The following is a 20,457-nucleotide window of genomic DNA, read 5'->3' as shown; positions in this document are numbered from 1 at the left end:
TCTCCGTGTATGTGATGGGTTTTTAAAGAAAAATTCATCTTAAGTCGAGAAGATGAGGAAACCATGCATTTAGTCACCCACTAGGGCATTCCTTGGATGAGCGATGAGCCAGCTTTTGATTAGCTGGCAACTGTTTCTTTCCTGGGTGCTGTGTCAGCTTCCAGTCAGAACCAGGCTCCATTTTCAGGTGTCTTAGTAATTGTGAGATGCAACCCACCATCCCTGACTCCAACAGACATGGTGTTTATAAGGTCTTATTTTTATATCCATCAGAGGAAATCCCACGTGTGGGACCTTAGAAGCACACGCCTAACAGTGCCCTTTGTCCTTACAGAAATACAAAGAGTATGAGAAAGACGTTGCCATTGAAGAAATCGACGGTCTCCAACTGGTGAAAAAGCTGGCCAAGAACATGGAAGAGATGTTTCACAAGAAGTCCGAGGCAGTGCGGGTAAGCATTTTGGGCTCTGTGCTATGCTGTGCAGAGACACAGGCAGCTGGTGTTTGGGGACTGGCACTGATGAACCAGGTGGTGGAGTTTGCCCACTGCACAAATGGTCCTTCTTCTGTCCTCACTCTCGGGGGCAAGCAACACACTTTGCACTCTTCACTCATGGAGTTCCAGAGCCAGTTTTCATCTCTGGATCTTATGCTGCCACTAAAAGTTTGCAAAGGATAGACTGCCCCCCCCCAACTCTGTTCTGCCCTCCTAACTTCTCTGGGTCACTCGGGGACGTTGTGGTTCACTGGACAGCTGTAAAAGATTTTTAAAAACAACTGCCCCAGTGTGGAACTGAACACCTCGGTGTGGGCAGATGAGTCTGGAAGAAGGTGGATGTTCTCCTTGTTTTATCGGAGCGTTACTGAGATTACGATGTTTGTATTGATCCAAGTAGCTCTCTCTGAGATTTCCCGTCAGCTGGATGAAGGGAACTGCAGGGTATATGGGTCTTTTGTTTTGTTTTTGTTTTGATTGCTAAATTGGCTTCCTACTTTACATTTAACTGTTGGTCTAGCACTGTAGCCCAGGGCCTGGCGCTTCTTCCACGAGGAGTGGACCACCCCAGGTCACTTAAATCAATCTGGAAATCCCCTCAAACCCAGCTTGTCTCACTCAGATGATTCTGGATCCTGTGGAGTTGGGAATCAAGACTGACTGTCACACATAGAGGAAGTGTCATCTGGAACTGTGACCACATGATAGAAAACTGTGCTTTGTGCCCTCTTGTGTGTTTTTCTATAGTCTACTTTCTTTGGATTTCCATGTGTGTGCTTATATTTTTCTTCTTTCCCATTTTGAAAATTATGGCGCCCGCTTGCCCTTTGTTCCAGCTTTTCCATCCTTTCTTTCAGCCACTCTCTGGTAATTTCTCATGGCACTGCGTTCTGTGATTTCCTTGGACAGTTGACTACATGTTTATTAATTGATCCCACGGCTCCTGCAGCTACCTATTTGTCCATTTAAGTTGTTTGCAAGTTTTGAAATCAATATTACTGCAGTGAAGGTTCAGGGATATCAACAATAAATCAAACAATCCTTAGTGGGCATCCCTTTGAAGATTTTGCCAATATTCACCTATCCTGTTGTTGCCAACCCCCATGGTGAGGGTTCTTTTGCCATCTGCAGGTTACAAAAGGGGCATGGAGAGGTAGGAGCTATGTAGCATCTCTGCAGTCACATGGACATGGAGCTCCAGTTCACCAGAGTTCACATTCCTCACTACCTGTATGTACTTAGTATCCTAGACTACGCACCTTTCTTAGTGGGAAGTTTCTGAAGGCATCTAAGTGCTCCAATTGCGTGATTTGTGATTAAGAAAACAATATTGTTTCAGTAAGGGTATGTTAGTTCACAGCCCCCCAAGTGACATCTGAGTGCTTTTCTCTTGGAAAAAATATAAATACACACACACACACACACACACACACACACACACGTGTATTTTCATATATATATATATATATATATATATATATATAATTGTTTTTATGTTATCATTTTATTTTTGCGATTTGGGGGTTCTAAATTTTTTAAGTTCCCATTACATAGTCTGTGTGTGTGTGTGTGTGTGTGTGTGTGTGTGTGTGTGTGTGTGTGTGGAGGGGCACACAGATGCCGCAGTGTGTATGTAGAGGTTAGAGGTCATGTTGTAGTAGTTCTCTTTCTGCTGTATGGGTCAAATTCAGATGGTCAGGCCTGGCAAAAATGACTTTATCTGCTGGGCTATCTTTTTGTTGTTCTTTGGTTGTTGTTGTTGTTGTTATTATTATTATTATTATTATTATTATTATTATTTTGAGAAAGGATCCCACTGAGAAATTAAGGCTGGCTCGGAAATCTCTCTGGCAGGCCTCGAACTCAAGTTCCTCTGCTCCGGTCTCCTGGGTGCTAGGATTACAGGAGTGTCACCATATCTGGCCCGTTTTCATTCTATTTTAAATCCTAGTAACAGCATTATCAGTTTCAGTGAAGAAATCTATTGTTTTCATTTGCATCTCTTTGCAAATCACAGGACTTTAGGGGAGAATAGAAAGTAAATAGCTATTCATTCTGTTTGTAGAGTTGGGAGACAAGAAAGCACTGGTGTCAGGGACATGGGGCACTTGACAGAATGTATGTGCAGGGCACTCCTTGGCCGAAGCACCAGCTCCTGAACCTGGACCCTCTGCAGTGTGTGTTGCTCATGGGCTGTAGATGTACTAACCGGGATTTCGGTTCTGATCCAAGGTGAGGCTGGTGAGGACAGTTGAGCAGGCCCCTGTGGATCTCCTTTCTGCTCATACCTCCTTAGAGCCAGGCAGAGTATGCGCTTATAGGCTTACCGAGCTCATGGTGCACCTGGCCAGGAGCTAGAAGGTTATGCTATGCCGTTTAGATTTCGTGTCAACCCCTGGAGTTATCATTGTCCTAGAAATGAGTGTACAAGCTGAGCTGTGTGAAGTCATTTACCTGGGTCACACTCCAGGGTGCAGTGGGGTTTAGTGTTTGCATCCTCAAGGCGTGAGTACAGCTGTGCTGATGCACTGCCCTGAAAAGTCTAACGCCTGCCAAACGGAAAGCACTCCATGCATGTCTGTGTAAAGCTTTTCCCATCTTGTGAAGATGTGATAGAGAAGGAGTCCCTGGGCTGCAGGAAGCACCTGGATGGTATAGGATCTGGCTTCAGCCATTCAGTATCGCCTAATTTTGAAGCCATTTTGCTTTAAATTAGTGGCATCAAAACAAAAAACAAATCCTATTTGATATGGCCAGTGCAATTTCTTTGAGAAGGAAAAAGAAAGCATCCTGTTTGGATGCAAATGTTCCCAGGGTAAGGCCAGTCTGCGCACTCTAAAATGTGTATTTTCTTTCTATCTTAAAATTCACACACAGGTCCTTTGTAAGCAAATTGGATGCTGCCACATCATGGGAGCTGCATTCAGCTTTCTGTGGCTCTTTTTACCCACAGACCTTGATTTTTGTTGTGATACTGACCTGGGCTCCGTGCCTCCTAGGCAGTGTTCTTCCACTGTGCCACAGCTCCCAGTGGTTTTTACCAGGATTCAGCTGAGAATGGGTTAGCCCCATTGTGCCCTCGCACCTTTGTTGGCAGCAACAAAAAGGCGTGGCCACTTGGAATGAACTGCTAGCTTACCTTGAAGCCAAAGAAGGAATGACTGGGACTCTTCCTATTGTAATGGCACCTTGTTTCCTGAGCAGAAAGCTTCATTTTGGGGTCGGTGGGCATTTGGAGCAGTCAAAGACCTCAGGTTTTCCCTGTAGCCATCTCTTACAGTGTTGCAGTAGAAAGGCCCAATCCAAAAGGAGAAGGGGTTTTGCCTGCCATCTTACTAAGTAGACAATGGGCCAGGAACAGAACAGATTTGCGGATTGTCATTTCCTCAACTCCTCTGCCCCAGCCCTAGTAATTTGCATCAGATCACAGTCCTGGAGGTCCTCTCTTTACCCTTGACAGTGCCACCAAGCTGATGTCACTCATCATTGTGCCTTAAGAACACATACAAGGAAAACCTGGTTTGCAAGCCATAGTGACTAACTACTAAAAGCACCCCTGACGTGTGGAGTATCTTGAAACTGTCTAGAGCTGTAGACTGGCTTTGGCTTACCCAGGTAGGTTCCATTAGCTCCAGGGAAACCTGACTCCAGTAACCCAGACCTTTAACACACACAGTCTGTCATCTCCAGGCTGTTGAACAATGTTGTTCTTTTTCTCCGTCTCTCTGGCTTGATTTCATCATTCCCCTCCATCACTTTGCCTGGTGATTAGTTGAATCAGAGCGATTTTATCATGCTCCGGCCCTATTTGAATTCTTCTCCACTATGCAATTATCCTATCATGGAAAGTCCTATTTTCTGCCCGTCAGATGTCTGAGGTAAATGTGAAACCTAAAGTGGCCTGCCCATTATATAACCTCTGTCATACGGCTGGTAATGGACTACATGCAACTTTTTTCCCCCTTCGGACTAGCAAATTATAAATAACCTTAGCCTCCGTAATTGCCATTAACATAATGGCGCCGTCATTATGACAGCTCTTCTTAACTCTATTTTCTAGACAATTTTAATGCCAGGGGTAGTTTGAATAATTTCTGTAAATCCACTCGAGGGCTGGCTCCAGGTTGTTTGAAGGAGCAAGGCTGCCGCTTGCTTTGGTGCACAACAGCTATGCACAGGGCATTATCTCCCGATTTCTCTATTCAAATATGTACGCGCTACCCGGCTCTCAATGGATGTTGCCGAGCTGTTGATACCAAGCTTCTGCTTCTTTTGAATGGCCAAGGAGTGGAATCAATTCGCTTTTACTTCATCAGCGTCTCGAGGAGCCTCTCCAAATGCTGAATTTAGCAGAAACAACATGCACCTGCCTCCTGCCTGCCGGTGGCGCACTCCCATTGGGCTATTCTAAGTGACACCTGGGCTGCTTGCCTATGACATAAGTCAGAACTTATTTGAGATGCAGAAAGAAGGCAAACTTGGCACGAGTCCTCTATTTGCTGAGCCGCCGGCTTTAAGAAAAGTGCCCTGATTTGAGGGAAGGCAGACGGCAGTGGGTAGACGATTACCTGGTCTTGGTGATGTGAGCAGGCGTGCCTCAGCCCTTGTCTTTCAGATCTGCCCCTTCACTGGGAGCAACCAAAGCTGTCAATCACCTTAAAGCATCTGCTCTAGCTCCAGGGAACTCTGGATAGGCAGGGCCACTGTGGAGAATTTTCGATTCTTAGGTGCACCCTCATTTCTAAAACGAGGCATCGGTGGAGTGGCATTCGCCTTGGGTCATACAGACACTCTTCCTTCACCTTCTAGATTTGGGCGGGCTTACCATCCTCCCCCTGTTTTCTCAGGAGACCTGGTTTCTGCAAAGGGCAGGGTTGACTTTATGCTGAGTCCTACAGATCTTAGATCTCCATAAACTTAAACACATATCTGGGAGAGGGGAGGGGGTCATGAAAAGACAGCGCCTGTTAAGCAGCTCATTAAGTAGTTCACTTTCTATTGAAATAATCGGAAGCATCGGGCAGAATGGACTCCAGCCCAGGCAGGGAGGAGATATAGAAAGCAGGTTGTAACTGTACTCATGACGGGAAGACTTGTTTTCAAACCTCTGGAAGGAGATGTTTAATAATTTCCTCCAAACACTCACAGCTCAGAGCTGTAAATAAGCCTAATCTCTTTCACTGGCTTTCTCATTTCCATTGGTAAAATGAGAAACTGGGCACTTGAAAAGCGTTTTGCTTAAAACCACACACTCCTGCTTCTTGGAAGAACTAAAGGAGACTTAGAGTTTGTGCTCAGGCCTCTGTCTCCAGCTACTTGCTGTTCATTGTGGAACTGATGCCTATTATAGCTGTGCTGTGGAAAGTAACTGCTGTTGTACAGTAATTCAATTTCAGCGCATTCACGCATCACTTCCCCGATAGGGGCTTATCTGGAGAAACCTCGGACTTGAAAGCTTTTTATCTAGAAATTCCACATGCCCTGGGCCGTTTTTCCTAGGTAATAGATACAGCATTTGCATTTAATAAACATTTACCTTCTCAGAAAACTGGATTTCTTTCCCTTCCAGAAGAGATTTACGCCAGTCTTCCAAGAAGCCAGAGGCACTATTAAAGCAACTTTCTCTAGCTGTTTCTTGACTGATGGATGTGTACATATGTATGATTATAAAGTGCACCTACGCCGCAGTGTAAATATATACACTGCGGCACACGGGACACTGAGGACAGCAAAGGCAGACTCTACCAGCAGCAGAAGCTTGGAGTGGCTAATAGCTATGGAGGGAAATACTTTTGGCTTCAAGACGTGGTTGAGAACTGTTGATAAGACACGGTTTCCAAAGGCTGCGAGTTAAGTTCGGGATGAAATCAAGGATTTTGTTGATAACTTCTAAACTATTTTGGTAAAAGGCCACACATCCTAGAATATATGAGCAGTACGAACTGAACACAGTTGGTTAAATGTAGGATGAAAAAAGAAAAAAAGAAAGGAAGGAAAAAGAGAAAGAAAGAAAGGAAGGAAGGAAGGAAGGATGAGGATGGGTGTATAGGGAAGGGGTTGAATCTGGGATCAGTTGGGAGAGGGAGTAAGTGTCATCAAAACACTGTAAAAAATTCTCAAAGAACCAACAAAAGTTAAAAATTAAAGTTTTTTAATTTTAAAATTTAAAATACAAAATTTAATTAAATTTTAATTTTAAATAAAAAGGCAGCAAATTGAAAAGTACGAGACAGGAAATGTTCATAGCATTCCCACTTCTCTTCTGTAGAAATCAAGTCCGTAGTGAGCAATTTTGGGCTCTCAGGATCTGAAGTCGTCAGACACAGCTAAGACGCTGTCAGTCCCCTGCCACAGAATTTAAGCTAATTTATTGCTCATCTATTTCATAAGCCAATTTGAACGGAACCATTTCAAGGGAGACTTCGTCATGTGAACATCCACATACTACATCTATCTATACCTAATCCATCTATCTATAAATGAAATGCACGGAAGCGCCATACGCCAATAAGCGTGTTTGCTATGCCTTTTATGTTACAACTTTCAGTCATACGACACAAAATTAACCAACTGAACATGAGTGTGGGCCTGAGTTAGTAACAGAATGAACTAAATTAATAATGCACTTGTCTGTTTGGTTAGACCCTAACACATTGGTTGTGTTTTCATTTCTGCTTAGATTGTAGGGGCTGACTAAAGCAGTAGTCACTGAGCCTGCAAGGGTCTGCACTGGGTCCTCTGCATACCAGTTGTGTTGTTTAGCTTGGGTATTTTGTGGGACCCCTAAGAGTTGGAGTGGGGATGTCTCTGACTGCCTGCTCTTGGTACCCTTTTCCTCTCACTGGGTTGCCTCATTCAGCCTTGATGTGACGGGTCTTTGACAAGCTTATTGTAACATGTTATGCTGTGCTCAGTTGATATCTCTGAGAGGCCTTCTATTTCTGAAGGGGAAAGGAAGGAGCAGTGGATTAGGGGAGTGGAGAAGTGGGAGGTGTGGGAGGAGTCCGAAGTCAGGATGTATTGAATAAAAAATCTCTTTTTTGTGGCTGGGCACATGCCTTTAAATCCCAGCACGTGGGAGGTAGAAGCAGGTAGATGTCTATGGAGAGCAGACAAAGTCCTGAGTGGATGTATCAGGAGGAGGAAGTCTGAGTGAATACCTATTATTGATAAAGACCAGGGCCTCAGATGCAGGGGAATTGGCAAAGCCTTCCTTTGGTCCATTGCGCAAATGCTGCCAGAGTGTACAGAAAGCGTCCACAGCAGCTTTGATCTCGTGGATGTTAAAAGCCTGAGATTACTCTCCAGCAGATATCTCTTCTGAAGACTCTCCCCTTTGCAGCACACGTAGAACATTTCCGTACGCTGTGTCATGGGTGCTGCGCTGTCAGAGTGTGAACAGCCCACCTGATCCCACCTCTTGGGTATAAGTGTTTGTAATGCCTTCATCCTCTTGTCACTGTAGTCAGGTCTCCAGACCAAGCCTTTCCTAGATGCAGCAGGTTTCTGTGAATTCTAAGTCAGCCTAGTCTACATGGTGAGTGTCAGGCTGGATGAGGATACATTATGAGACTCTGAGTTAAGATAAGAAACAAACAAACAAACAAACAAACAAACACATTCCCCACCCCCCAAAGTAGCTTGATAACTAACTTATAAGTTTGTCTTTTAGATAAAATGGGCTTGAGATAACAACCTTAATGATTTTCTTACGTGAAGCAGAGGAAAACAGACCCCCCTCCCCAAATCCAAATGTAGATAGTTAGATGAAAGCCAGAAACCTCTGTATTGTAGTCTCAAATGAGAATATTAGATCAGACACAGACTAAGGGGCCAGCAGACAAAACAGCATGTAGAAACAAGGACATGAAATCAATAATTACCACGAACACAGATTAAAGAATACATAACAGAATTATAATAGATCAGATTGCCTTCAGCAAAAACAAGGTAGACAATTTACATCTCGATGTCTTGATGTAAGGAGCAACCCAAGGAGAGACAGAAAGATGAAAAGATAAAACTACTTATATAGACTAGATTAATTTATCCCCTAGTTTTAAGAGCTGGGCAGCAGGAAGGAGATACCCTTAGGAATGAAATTTTCTAATAAAAGCCAGAAAACTCTTGCCAGTGGAATACTTTGACCTCCTTCAACAAATCCCAGTGAGGGAACCTCAGAGGACAGCTTTCTATCCAGATTTGCCCCCTGAGGTCAAATAGTACCAGGATTACTTCTCCCACTACTGTTGTCTTAAAAGAGGCAATAACAGTCTTTTCTTAGAAACAGTTTGCTTTTGTTGGGCTTGTTGGAAAAGAGAGTAGAAGGGTGGTAGAGAAGGAGGAAGAGGCTGGATCAGAGGACAGACAAGATTAAGGAGGAAAGACCTTCCTTCAAATTTAGTACTTGGAAGCAGTTGGAAGAAAGAGAAGGGAGGATCCTTGGGCTGGCTGGCTAGTCTAGCCTATTGGCTGAGGTCCAGGCCAATGGGAGTCCCTGTCTCAAGGTATGTGGTGTTCATGTTCATTAGGACTACACCTGAGATTGTACTCTGGCCTGTATACACATGCGTGCGCACACTCATATGCTCGCACGCTCACATGCTCACATGCTCTCTCTCTCGCTCTCTCTCACACACACACACACACACACGCGCGCACACACAGAGACAGACAGACAGACAGACAGACAGACAGACACACACACACACACACACACACACACACACACACCCCTGTTGAAATTTTGTCTTTTACCATCTATTGTAATACTAAGTGCTGGCCCCTAAGACTTGAAGCCAGCTTGTAGCCCCTGGAACCTTACTCCCAAGTTAATTCTGATTGGTGAATAAAGATGCCAAGAACCAATATCTGGGCAGAAGAGACATAGATGGGGTGGGGGTGGGGGTTCTCTGACTTTGAGAGAGAGGACTACAAGGAGGGAGCAGAAGGAAGCCTACGTGAAAAGGAAGGACTGCAGGAGGGAGAAGGAGAACCGCCATGGGCTAAGGACCATGAAAGTGTGGCCCAGAGGGCTGCCCAATTGGGTTAAGAGCAGCCCAGATCAAACAGTAAGTAATAGCTTGGGTTATGGATAGGAGAAAGGCTCTAACAGCATGGAGGGTAGGTGACTGCTCAGCTATTGTGCTGCCTAAGGCATAGGAAAATGACAGGCTGTGTGTGTGTCTTTCATTCAGGAACTTAAATGGTCTAAGGAGGGGAAGAAGCCCTGGGCCTGGACACACACACACACACACACACACACACACACACACACACCCACACACCCACACATCCCTCCATGCATAAAGCAAAACAAAACAAAGAAATTGAGAATGTCAAATATTCCTTAATTTTAAAATCCTTGGCAAGTTCAATTAACAAAATTATCAAATGTAGTCAACTGAAGCCAGCTGAGGTACTAAATGATGTATTTCCCTCATCTTTGAATGTCTCTCTCCCATTTTAATGTCAACCTTGTTCTTTAACATATATGTGGGCTCTTTAACCAACCAGGGGATTTCTGTTTAGAGTGTGTCTAACCCCCAGAGGTTGGAAGGAAGCTTTTGAAAATGATACATATTGTAAACACTTTTATACAATGATGACTGTAGGCTTCAGTAACTATAGAACAATGCACTTTCTGGTGGTACAGCTGAGCAGCTCTCTCAATACATACTGAGAGTGTAGCATTTTATTCTGACTAGCAGTAACGTAGTATCTTATTAGCAGTAACATAGTATCTTAGCAATAATATGGTATCATTGCCTGTAAAGAATTTTGGCTATGTATTTGATGCTGCATCCAGGGTTTGGGCCTGTGTTGCCAGGGTGCTGCAGGACTGGTAAGATACCGTTTCTCCTCTATCCTCCCTCAATGACTACTTGTTCAAATTTGACCTTTGTTATCCTATAGGCAAGAAGTGGTAACTCATATCCTTTATGTCATCCCCTCAGTGTTGGTAGGATTCTTCTGGCTTCCTACTGGAGTGTGAGGCAAAGTATTCCAAATCAGAGAGTGTGGACTGGAGAATGTGCCCGGCCCAGGTGCTGACACCTTCTCTAACAGGGAGGTCTGTAGGCTCAGACCCTTTGATTGGCATGTTTTGGGATCCTCCCCTTGTTTTTCTCTTTCTGGAGTACACTAGGCTTTCTGTGTGGGGGTGCCAGCTATTTGGATGAGTTCTGGGAAACCCAACTTCTCAGTACTGAAGCACTGTCATAACCACAGTGTTTTGGATTTCTCTTCTGTGGGAGGAATTTCTAGTTCCAGGAAAAGGGAAACTTGGCAGCCCCTCATTTGAAAAGCCTGACTGACTGTTCTGTGCCTTTTGGGTACTGAGTATGAGCCCCCCAAATTACGTGGACCTACTTTAGTGGCATTGAGAGCATCTTTGTATGTGCCCACTGGATACTTTTCTCTGCCATGTTTGCCAACTGTCGACCCTCTTTCTCGTGTTGGGGCAGTGCTGTATGTTTTCTTTGTCCCAGCTGACCTCCATTCTGGTGCTCACCAGAGTCACAACCTACAGAACTGCTCACCAAGGCCTTGCTAACTGACTCACAGATCTCCACGCTAGGGTTGGGAACAATGAAATCCTCAGCGATAAGGGCCACACCGCTTTCTTTTGGTCAGAGACATCTCAGAAAAAGAGGGGAAAGCGAGAGACGCTTGAGTTGAACTACAGAGAAGCTGCAGGGCCTTCCATTCTGTTTGACACGAAGGAGCCATCTGGGCACCACCCACGCCAAGCTGCGGCCTGCTTAGATGAGCTATGAGCTTTGTCCAATCCCCCCAACAGGGCCTTTCCTGAATTAGGTGAGTGCAAGGGATCGAGGTCACATTAGGTCTACTGCTCTGATATCATAGATTTCCATAGAGAGCTGAGTAAAGACGGATTTTCTCTTTCTCCTCTTTCCTTCCTTCCTTCTCCTCTTCCTTCTGTTCTTTCCTTCTGTCTCTCTCTCTCTGTCTCTCTCTTAATATGAGAGTGAGAGAGAAAACCTGATGAAGAAATGATTCCTGGAGAGATGTGGGAAGAAGTCAACTTTCAGAGACTTTCACTCATCAGAGGAACTCATATATGTCCCCCTGCCCCAGATATTCCTCACTGAGCCTAGCCAGAGCCATGGGCTTGACATTGGGGTGTGGAGCTGGCTGCCCACAAGCTTGCAGTTAGCTCTCCACACATAGCCGGTGGTGAACATGGGTGGCTCACTGTCTGTGGAACAAAGCAGGCTGGGTGCTAGGCCTGTGCAAGAGGTCTTTATGAACTTGGTGACTACCCCCTGAGAGGTCGAAGAGGAGAGGTTAGAGAAATCCCTGTCATTTCCTGTCAAACATTCCCCAGGCAGTCCAGAGGGGAGCTGCCCCAGCCACGGAGAGGCTAGATCAGAACACAGTCCCGGCTCCCAACCATCCTGATGTTTTGAGAGTTCCGCACGTTTTACCTCAGTGCCTGTTGTTCGGTCCCTATTAGAACCAGGAGTTTGTCAACACAGGAACCTTCACGCCCTCTCCTCCTTGTATACCTCAAGTGAGGCTTAGCTGGTGTCTGAATGAATGCCCTTGCGGCATGGGTCATGATGGTGTCGTGGATAAGCACCCATGCTGGAGGAAGATTAGTGCAGGACAGCGTGTGAAGGGCTACAGATTTCACAGGGATGCACCGTCTGCACACCACCCACTCCACCCCTCACCACCCACTCCACCCCTCACCACCCAGTCCACCCCTCACCACCCAGTCCACTGCTCTCCGCTTTGGAGGGTCTGCTGCTCCCAGGTCTGACCTGTGCAGATTACATTTGTTTACAATACAGAAGAGGAGAAAAAAAGAGACACTTTGCATTTGTGGTAGAATGCTGTGTGTTAAATCCACTTCCCACTTTTCATTGCTTGTTTTTATTCTCCATTTACAAAATCTGGTTTTGAAAGCTTTCCGGTGGCTTTGCTTAAGTGGCCTGAGCATCCTGGGAAAGGGAGGATTGTGGCCGTGGAATGCTCGCCTGCTATGGAATCACAACACTGTTTTCTGCCATTAGCCAAAGAGCACTTACTCCTCACTAGGACGTCTCTGCAGAGACTGTGTAACACACTACCTATGCCCTTGGGCTCCCTGGTTCTCCAGGGGCTTCTCAGGTGGAGCCCATGCCTTATGCTGCAGCTAAACCTGAGCAGCGGGTATGGGCTGGCAGTGGAAGGCAGGGCTGCACAAAAGGGCTTGTTCCAGTTTGGGGTTTTCGAAAGTATAATGTTGTTTCAACAGACTGGGCCAGGTAGGAAATAATGTCACTTAATTTATACTCAGCCACGGTGAAAGAAATCTCCCAAGGTTTGTGGGTGGCGGGAAATTACAGCAAATTACTGACATGTCACCGTCAAAAGATTCAAATGACAACATAAAACCATAATAATTGTAGTTATAATAAGAACAGTAATAAAAGTCCACCGGCTCTGACTGTATAAATTACTAACAACAGATCAACAGTGTCTGGCAATATTGTGAATGCCTGTTCACTCTGTGTAAGCAGGGATTGTTGGTAGCATTTTTAACAGCTTTTTTTGGCCTTTCCTCAGTTTCCCCGATGGGGAACAGGAGCAGCTGGGCCTACAAACAGTGAAATTATTTACGGTCTCTAAATTAGGTTAGGAGGGGAAAATGAAAAGGTAGTTAGGGCTCTGCTGGCGTTTCATTTAAGCTGCATTCAGCACGGATGACAGCCCTCGCCTGGTAATCAGAGTCTTTGTTCAGAATCAGCCGGGAGGTCGTTCCCGGCACGTCCCTGGTTTGCTGGCTGCTTGCATAGAAGATGTGTACTGCTTTGTAGTGTCAGGAACAGATATGGAGAGATTTCTTCATATGCCACTAATTGATGTTTTTTCAGTGTCAGTTGGTGAGGAAAAAAAAATAGCCTCATGGGTAAATCGCCTCTCTTGTTCCACCCAGTGACTCTGAATCATCTCGTCAGACTGGGGAGGGACAGCTCCAGAACCCTTTTGGAAGCTGAGGGGGAAGCTGAGGGGGAAGCTGAGGGGGAAGCTGAGGGGGAAGCTGAGAGGGAAGCTGAGGGGGAAGCTGAGGGGGAAGCTGAGGGGGAAGCTGAGGGGGAAGCTGAGGGGGAAGCTGAGGGGGAAGCTGAGGGGGAAGCTGAGGGGGAAGCTGAGGGGGAAGCTGAGGGTGGATGACGAAGAGCATGGGAGTTGCCAGTGAGATGTCTTCTTACCCCCAAGCAGGGGTATAACTTGTGGCTGGGCAGACAGTGGCTCTCGGTATATTCATACAAGAGTGAGTGGACAAGGCTCTCCCACAGGAAGCTGTTGGAGCTTGGAGGAGAGCAGGGCACACAAGCAACATCTTTGGCCTCCCTTGGATGCAGTGGAGCCCAGTCTGCCTACTAGACTACCTGACCCTGCAGCCTGTCATTACAGTCTCTGAGTCATGGTCTGTGGATGGGACACAAAACTTGTGCTTCGTAGAGGGAAACCAGAATTGGAGATTTAGTTCCAGGGGAGACTCGGACTTTGCTTGGCAAAGGTGAACATGAAATAGAATTGGTGGCTGCTGTCTTACTCCTGTATTATGAGAGTTTGTATGTTCCAATGTATGTGACGGTGAGCCAGTTTACCCTCATGGTATTACTTGATAGTGGAGATGGGCAAAGAAAATGTAAACCTGTTCCAGAATTATATGCCCCTGATAGGTCTGGTTTGTATAGGCTTTAAGAGGGGAAAAGGAATTATATATAAAACTAGAAAAGCACCATTACTTTTATATAGCTGTTGTAATGGTATCGTAGATCTGTTTTTGTTTTTATTTTGTTTTGTTTTGTTTGTTACAGAGAGATAGCTCATATGATAACAAGATCTTGTCAAAAAGCAATACACACAGTGTGCTACAAAGAAATTTGGAAGATAAATTCCTAAAGTTTACAGTTATTTAAAAGAAAAACTTAAAGTAATATAAATATGCATGTATGTATGTATGTATGTATGTAATCACTCAGACTTAAAGCTTGAGAATTGGGGTTGGGGATTCAGCTCAGTGGTAGAGCGCTTGCCTAGCAAGCGCAAGGCCCTGGGTTCGGTCCCCAGATCCGGGGTGGGGGGGGGGGAAGCTTGAGAATTGGAGGGGTGTGGTCACCTAGGCAGGAACTGCCCACTTGGCTGATGGCCAATCAGCTCCCAGGCACAGCTATTCCTATGCTGTCCTTCAAAGTACTGAGTTTGTAACTAACACCTTCATCAGTCAGAAATGGCTCCAACCTCATTCATAACAGCTTTAAGCAGATGTTATTTGAAACGCCAGCTCTTGCAATCACCACCGCGCCTACCAAGTGAAAGCTAGCTGGAGACATTGCCACAGCTGTTATCCTGGTGGTCATCATAGCTATCAACATGGCCATGAGAAACGTCCCCCATTGGCTCTTGCGCTCAGACACGTGATCCCCAGCTGGTGGCACCGTTTAGGACAGTGGGAAGTGGAGCCTTGTGGTAGGAAGTGGGTCACCCCACACTGGCTTCGAGGTTTTACTTCCTGTGTGCTCGTTGCACTCTGACTGTGGATACAATGTTAGCGCCCAGCCTCTAGCCATGTCTTCTTCCCTGCCATGGTGACCTGTGTCCCCATGTTTTTTTTTTTTTTTTCTTTTCTCCAAACCCCAGGTCAACCTTGTTCTAGGTTTTGTTCACCTTTTAATATTTTAATATTTGGGACTTTAATGTTTAGGCTCTTAGCTACCAACAGTTTTCTTGGTTTTGTTCAGTGTTTTCTCTCAGTCTTGAAGAAATCCCGATCCAACGTAAATAATTCCCAGTCCGATCTCATTGGCAGGGTCAGAAACAAAACAAAAAACAACAATGAAAACCACCACAGGAGTGGCACTCGGCTTCCCTGCCAGAACACTGAGGCTGTATCTCTCAGGTGGAGGAGAAGAGGAAAAATGCCCAGAGCCACAGCATATGAATATTCAGTACTTATCTTGCTGTGCAGGCAACTTAAAGAAAAAAATAATTAATCAAACTTCGTTCTAGGAAAAGAGCATTAAGCCTCCATCAACAACAACACAGAGACCTCCCTGTGACAGGGGCACAACAATAAATGAGTCATTTTAGCAGAATTAACAGGAAGAAATTAGCCCCACATATCCTTCCTTTTTATCACAGTGTGGTGCATTTACATATTTTGAAATTTCACATTTGCATAGTCAATGACTTTAAATTAGACTCTCGCATCTCCTCCCTGATGTTTGTCATGTGTGTAACTTGTCTTAATAACTGAGTTGTTAGAATTTAAAATAACAGCTATTTAACGATCGCCGCCCCCCCCCCCAACACGCAGCACCTCGTTACTCTTGAATTATTTTAGGCAGCTTTACTGAGATGATCCTCACATATGCTTGAGACACACGTGGGTCCGCATGTGTGACTACTTAGGCGATGATGAAACAGATCGGATGCACGTGCAAATCAATCTTCGGCTCTCTGATTTACCTGGTAATTGCAGCTGGGTATGGAATGGTCCAGGAAAGCTCTGAACTCACGACCTCCGGGAGAAGAAGGAAGTACACATTTCCTTGAGAATGTCTGTCATCTCAAGAAGAAAGAATACAAGCTCCAGAGTAGAGATGCGGTTTGTTTGTTTCCTCTTTCTGTCCTAAGCCGCCTTCATCTATCCATCACCTGCATGGTAGTGAGCATTACTCACCAACCTGGTACCACCTTTCCTGGCACATTACCTACAGGATGGGCTGTTTGTTATGCTGGGACCTTGGGTTACCCACAGGTAGCTAGATCCCTTGGGCAGACATCTACTGGATTAGAGAAGTAGAGAGAGAGAGAGCTCTACCTCTAGGTGGTGGCTAAGCAGGGCAAGTGGAGAGCAAAGGTAGTCTAGGGTGGCATATGGCTTAGAGCAGAGGTTGTGTCAGGTGAGGGATGGAGGTTGGAGTGAGGTGGAGTGGGGAAAGCAACAGTTGCTGGTGAGATTAGCATCTAGCAAAAGCAGGGGCTCTTGGGAAGTCGGTGAGGTAGAACTCCTGGGTGATGAAAGTGGTTCACTTCTGTGTTTATTTGGACACTTGCTTCCCACCGAGGAGGACAGGCTTGGGTACCATCAACAGTGCATGGAGCCCACCCAATGATTGGAAACAATGCTTGCAGGTCCCAGAAGCCCGTTCACAAAGACCTTCCCTTTATTTCCAGTCCAGCTAACCGATAAGACTGGCTTAAGGCTGTCTTATTTTGGGGAGTCTGTCACCCAACAAGGGCAATTAGTGAGTGGAAGGAACCTACTAGGGACCAGCCCAAGAGGGACAATCACTGTTAATTCTGCAGATACATCATACTGGGCCTCAGTGCTGAATGCAGTTACAAAGAGGAAACCTGCAATTTGCTGAATTTCAGTAATGGCTTCTTAAAGCAGGACTCTCAGTCTGTCTCAGGGGTCCTGGCAATTTAGAGAGGCTGGCCTTCAGAATGGCCCTCTCTTGTGGAAGCAGGGCCACAGGGCATTCACCTACAGTACATCTTCTCTTTCTGGGGCTTTTACCTGCACAGATACCCAGGAAGCCCCTCTAAGGCATCTCCTTGTTCGTTTGCAGAGTGGTGACAGCCTGCTATATGGACAGCTGAAGTTGGCTACCACCCCTGTGAGACCTGAGACACAGCCTCAGTTTCCTCATCTGTAAAATGAGCATTCCGACATGTGGCCAGGCCTTGTCCAGGACCGTGGTAGGTTAGTGTTTATGAGCCCAGGACATGCGTTTCCTGTTTGAGAGAGAAATAGCCATGCAGCTAACCTCAGAATCCATGTGGGAAGAAACGGGAAACACGACACAGCATGAGCCTAGCCTCTTGGCTGTGAGAAGACTTGGTGAATTTTATCAATGTTAATGTGAAGTATTACAGGCCACAGGGATCTGGATCTGGCCCCGTCTCAGTTATTTGATAGATAAACCACCCTGTCTGGTGCACTTGGACTTCCTTCTCTGCGACATTGTCAACCATGCAGCAGGGTTCCAATGCCTAGCTAATACGAGAGGCTTTCTGCACAAAGCGCTTTAGCCCAGTGTCTGTATTATATAGTGCTGTCCTCCAAGCAAAACAGCTGCTCTCTCCATCAAATCCCCTGTGCTTGCTTGCAAAGGGAACTGTTGTGGGCCCCGGGTGGTATGCACATTCCCTCCAAGAAGGGCTGGGAGGGTTAGTAGATTCTCACCAAAGCATCCAGCCACAGCACCCAGCCATTCCTATGCGATTTATCCTAATTGCATAAGGCCTCAAGGTCTCTGGGAGTGGCTGGAGCATGAAGATGGGGAAAGTCCTCAGGAAGGAATTTTGTCTTTGGGCAGGCGATCATCCCTTCTGGGTGAAGACTGCCCAGTGTGTTTAAGGTCACCCATGCCCTGTAAGTAAATATAATATACTCACGGGTTCTGCAGGGTGAGCGTTGGTGGACTCCAACTTTGGCTTGTCACTGGGACCTTATGAGAAAGGGTGGGTTTACGTATCCTCTAGGGAAGGAATTTTAGAACAGCAGCCTGGTGTATGGTTACTTCATCAAGACTGTTGGCTGCTATCAGTGCCCTAATTTAGAGGTTGAAATGATGTTGAAATGCTTAAGGGGAACAGTTGGGAAAGTTTGGAAAATCACATTTGTGGTTCACTGTAGTCCACGGAGACCCAGAAGGGAGGATTCGTGAGACTACAAATAACAGTAGGAGAGGGAAATAACAACCTTCCCTTTGTGATCGGTGAACAGGGCTGCATGGCTGCTTCCTTGGGTCTGACAGTGACCATAGGGGGCTGTAAGCAAAGCAGCTCTGGTCACCCACAAGAGATCCTCCTGAGAGTGGTCAAGTTAACATTCCTCCCTCTGGTGCTAGTTGGAGGAATCAGCAGATTAGTGAAATCTTTTATTGGTTTGTTTTCAAAATGATCCTTTATTATTTGCAATGGTCATTTTTAAAATTCACTTAATATCCTCATTGGCCCTCCTCCTGGTCTTCCCTTCACAGTAATATTAAAAAGAAAATTAAAAAAAAAAAAGCCTCCCTAATGCCCGTTAGGCACCAGCTGGTGGTCTCGGTCTGTTCCCAGTCCAGTACGAACTCCAGACCGCATGTGTTCCCTTGCTAAGGCTTCTCCAGATCGCCAAGATAGCTGTCTCCTCCCCATGTCTGGATGCTGCCAAAACCACTCAGCACTCCCAAATTTCCAAGCTACCTGGCGTGCACTCTCGCAAACCCATGCTCTCTGCCCAGGTTACCTTTCGCTGGAGCTCCGTTGAATCGCCTTGAGACCGAAAACACCAATCTTAGTTTAGAATCAAAAGATAACACAGTCGTTGGGTGTGGACAACTATTCTATGTTAAAAATCTTCCAGTGGTGGATTTCACCATCCAGACTTAACAGTTCCCTGCTTACATCTTGGTTCCTCGTTCTTGCTGCACAAAAGGAGCTTCCTTTCTCTTGCGTTCCCTCTTCCTCCCCAACCCGGAAGTCCTGCCTCCTCCTCGCCCAGTGATTGGCTTCTTGCCATTTTTAGTATTTAATCAATTAGGGGAAAATTCTGCTACACAGCCCCACTCCTTATGCCCGCTTCCCTTCTTTGAGAGCATGCTTCCCCACCCTGGGTATCCTTCAACCCTGACGCATCAAGTCTCTGCCGGGCTCAGGGCTCGGGGCTCGGGGCTCGGGGCTTAGGGCTCGTACATTCTCTCCCACGGAGGCCAGGCAAGGCAGCCCGGGTAGGGGAGCTTATTCATGTAGGCACCTTCCTTCCCAGAGACTGCTGTTGTCACTGCATGGGAGGACAGTGGCTGACTAGGGTAGGACTCTTGATTGTTTCTATGACGATGGATAGCATGGCTGTCTGTGGTTCACCCTTGCCCTTGTAAGTAGCCTCTCCACATTTACTGGCTCACCCAGCTGGATTTGAATGAACCCTTGTCTTGGATCTGTCAGAGTCTTGTGTATACGGAAAGCACACATACTGTTTTACGTCTCCCATGAAGGCCATTGCAGCAACAGTCGTGTGCACCTGTTGAACTACCACACTGAACTTTACTCATGCATTCAATTCCATGGCAGACTTTATTTTAGAGAGGTTCCTCAGAGGAAAGTTAACCTCCTCAAAAATCCCAGGAGGAGATTCCCTACATACTGTCTCCTACTTACAAGGAAGCTTCTTGCTGGGCACTGGCTGGTGTCTTAGGCAACATTTAATTGGGGCGGGCTGACTGGTTCTGAGGTTCAGTCCGCTATCATCATGGCAGGAAGCATGACAGCATCCAGGCATGCGCAGCCCTCTGGACGTGGCCATGAAGGACTGTGAACTGAGGTAGCCCTGAGAAGCAGTGAACATCGCCTGTCGATCTTGAATGAAGTGATGCAAGTGAGATTAAAAGCATTTAAAACACCCACGCCTTCTATGCATGCACATGCAGAGCCGTGGGCATCTATCAAGCCTTCTGTTGGGTGGTATATCAGAAATCAGGGAGAACAGGACTTGTGAAGGGAAGAAGGTTTGAAGGAGGAAATGCCAGGCCAAAGAGGGGCCAGACATGATAATGTGTTTTGAATGTGAGTAACTCAACTTTCTCTGTCAGCAGACAGAAAGAGAGACAGAGGACAGAGGCTACATCGGGCAGGCTGCTGTGGTGAACGATAATGATGAGATGCTAATGTCTGACGCCTTACCGTTGGTGCAAAGGTGGACGCACATTTATAATTCACTTTCTTACTGACTTTTTTTTTGTAGTGGCCTTTCCTTATGCTTTATACATATCCAACACACCACACCAACACACACACACACACACACACACACACACACACACACACACACACACACACACCTTCAAAATGTCTGGGCACCCTCCCTGTCTTGTCTGGATGAGGGGCCGCTGGCAGAGCTGTACCCAAAGCAAACACCACCAGTAAGTGGTGGTGACAATGGATTG

The 20,457-nt window shown here is 46.1% G+C and overlaps 1 protein-coding gene across 5 annotated transcripts in view; it reads left to right on the top strand.

The window, feature by feature from the left end:
- The window catches only part of Cacna2d3 (calcium voltage-gated channel auxiliary subunit alpha2delta 3), an 813,990-nt gene that overhangs the window by 189,037 nt on the left and 604,496 nt on the right, over positions 1 to 20,457 (top strand). For all 5 annotated transcript variants that reach the window (XR_005494606.2, XM_063275287.1, XM_063275286.1 and 2 more), the window contains 1 exon segment: positions 335 to 451. Coding sequence is in view for 4 of the 5 variants with exons in the window: in XM_063275287.1 (XP_063131357.1) it covers positions 335 to 451 (117 nt within the window). In the remaining variant the exon portion in view is untranslated.

Source organism: Rattus norvegicus, chromosome 16 (assembly GCF_036323735.1).
Source record: "Rattus norvegicus strain BN/NHsdMcwi chromosome 16, GRCr8, whole genome shotgun sequence".
NCBI classification, from domain to species: Eukaryota; Metazoa; Chordata; class Mammalia; order Rodentia; family Muridae; genus Rattus; species Rattus norvegicus.
The sequence above is the reverse complement of the archived record's forward strand: the minus strand, read 5'-3'. Positions and strand labels throughout refer to the sequence as shown.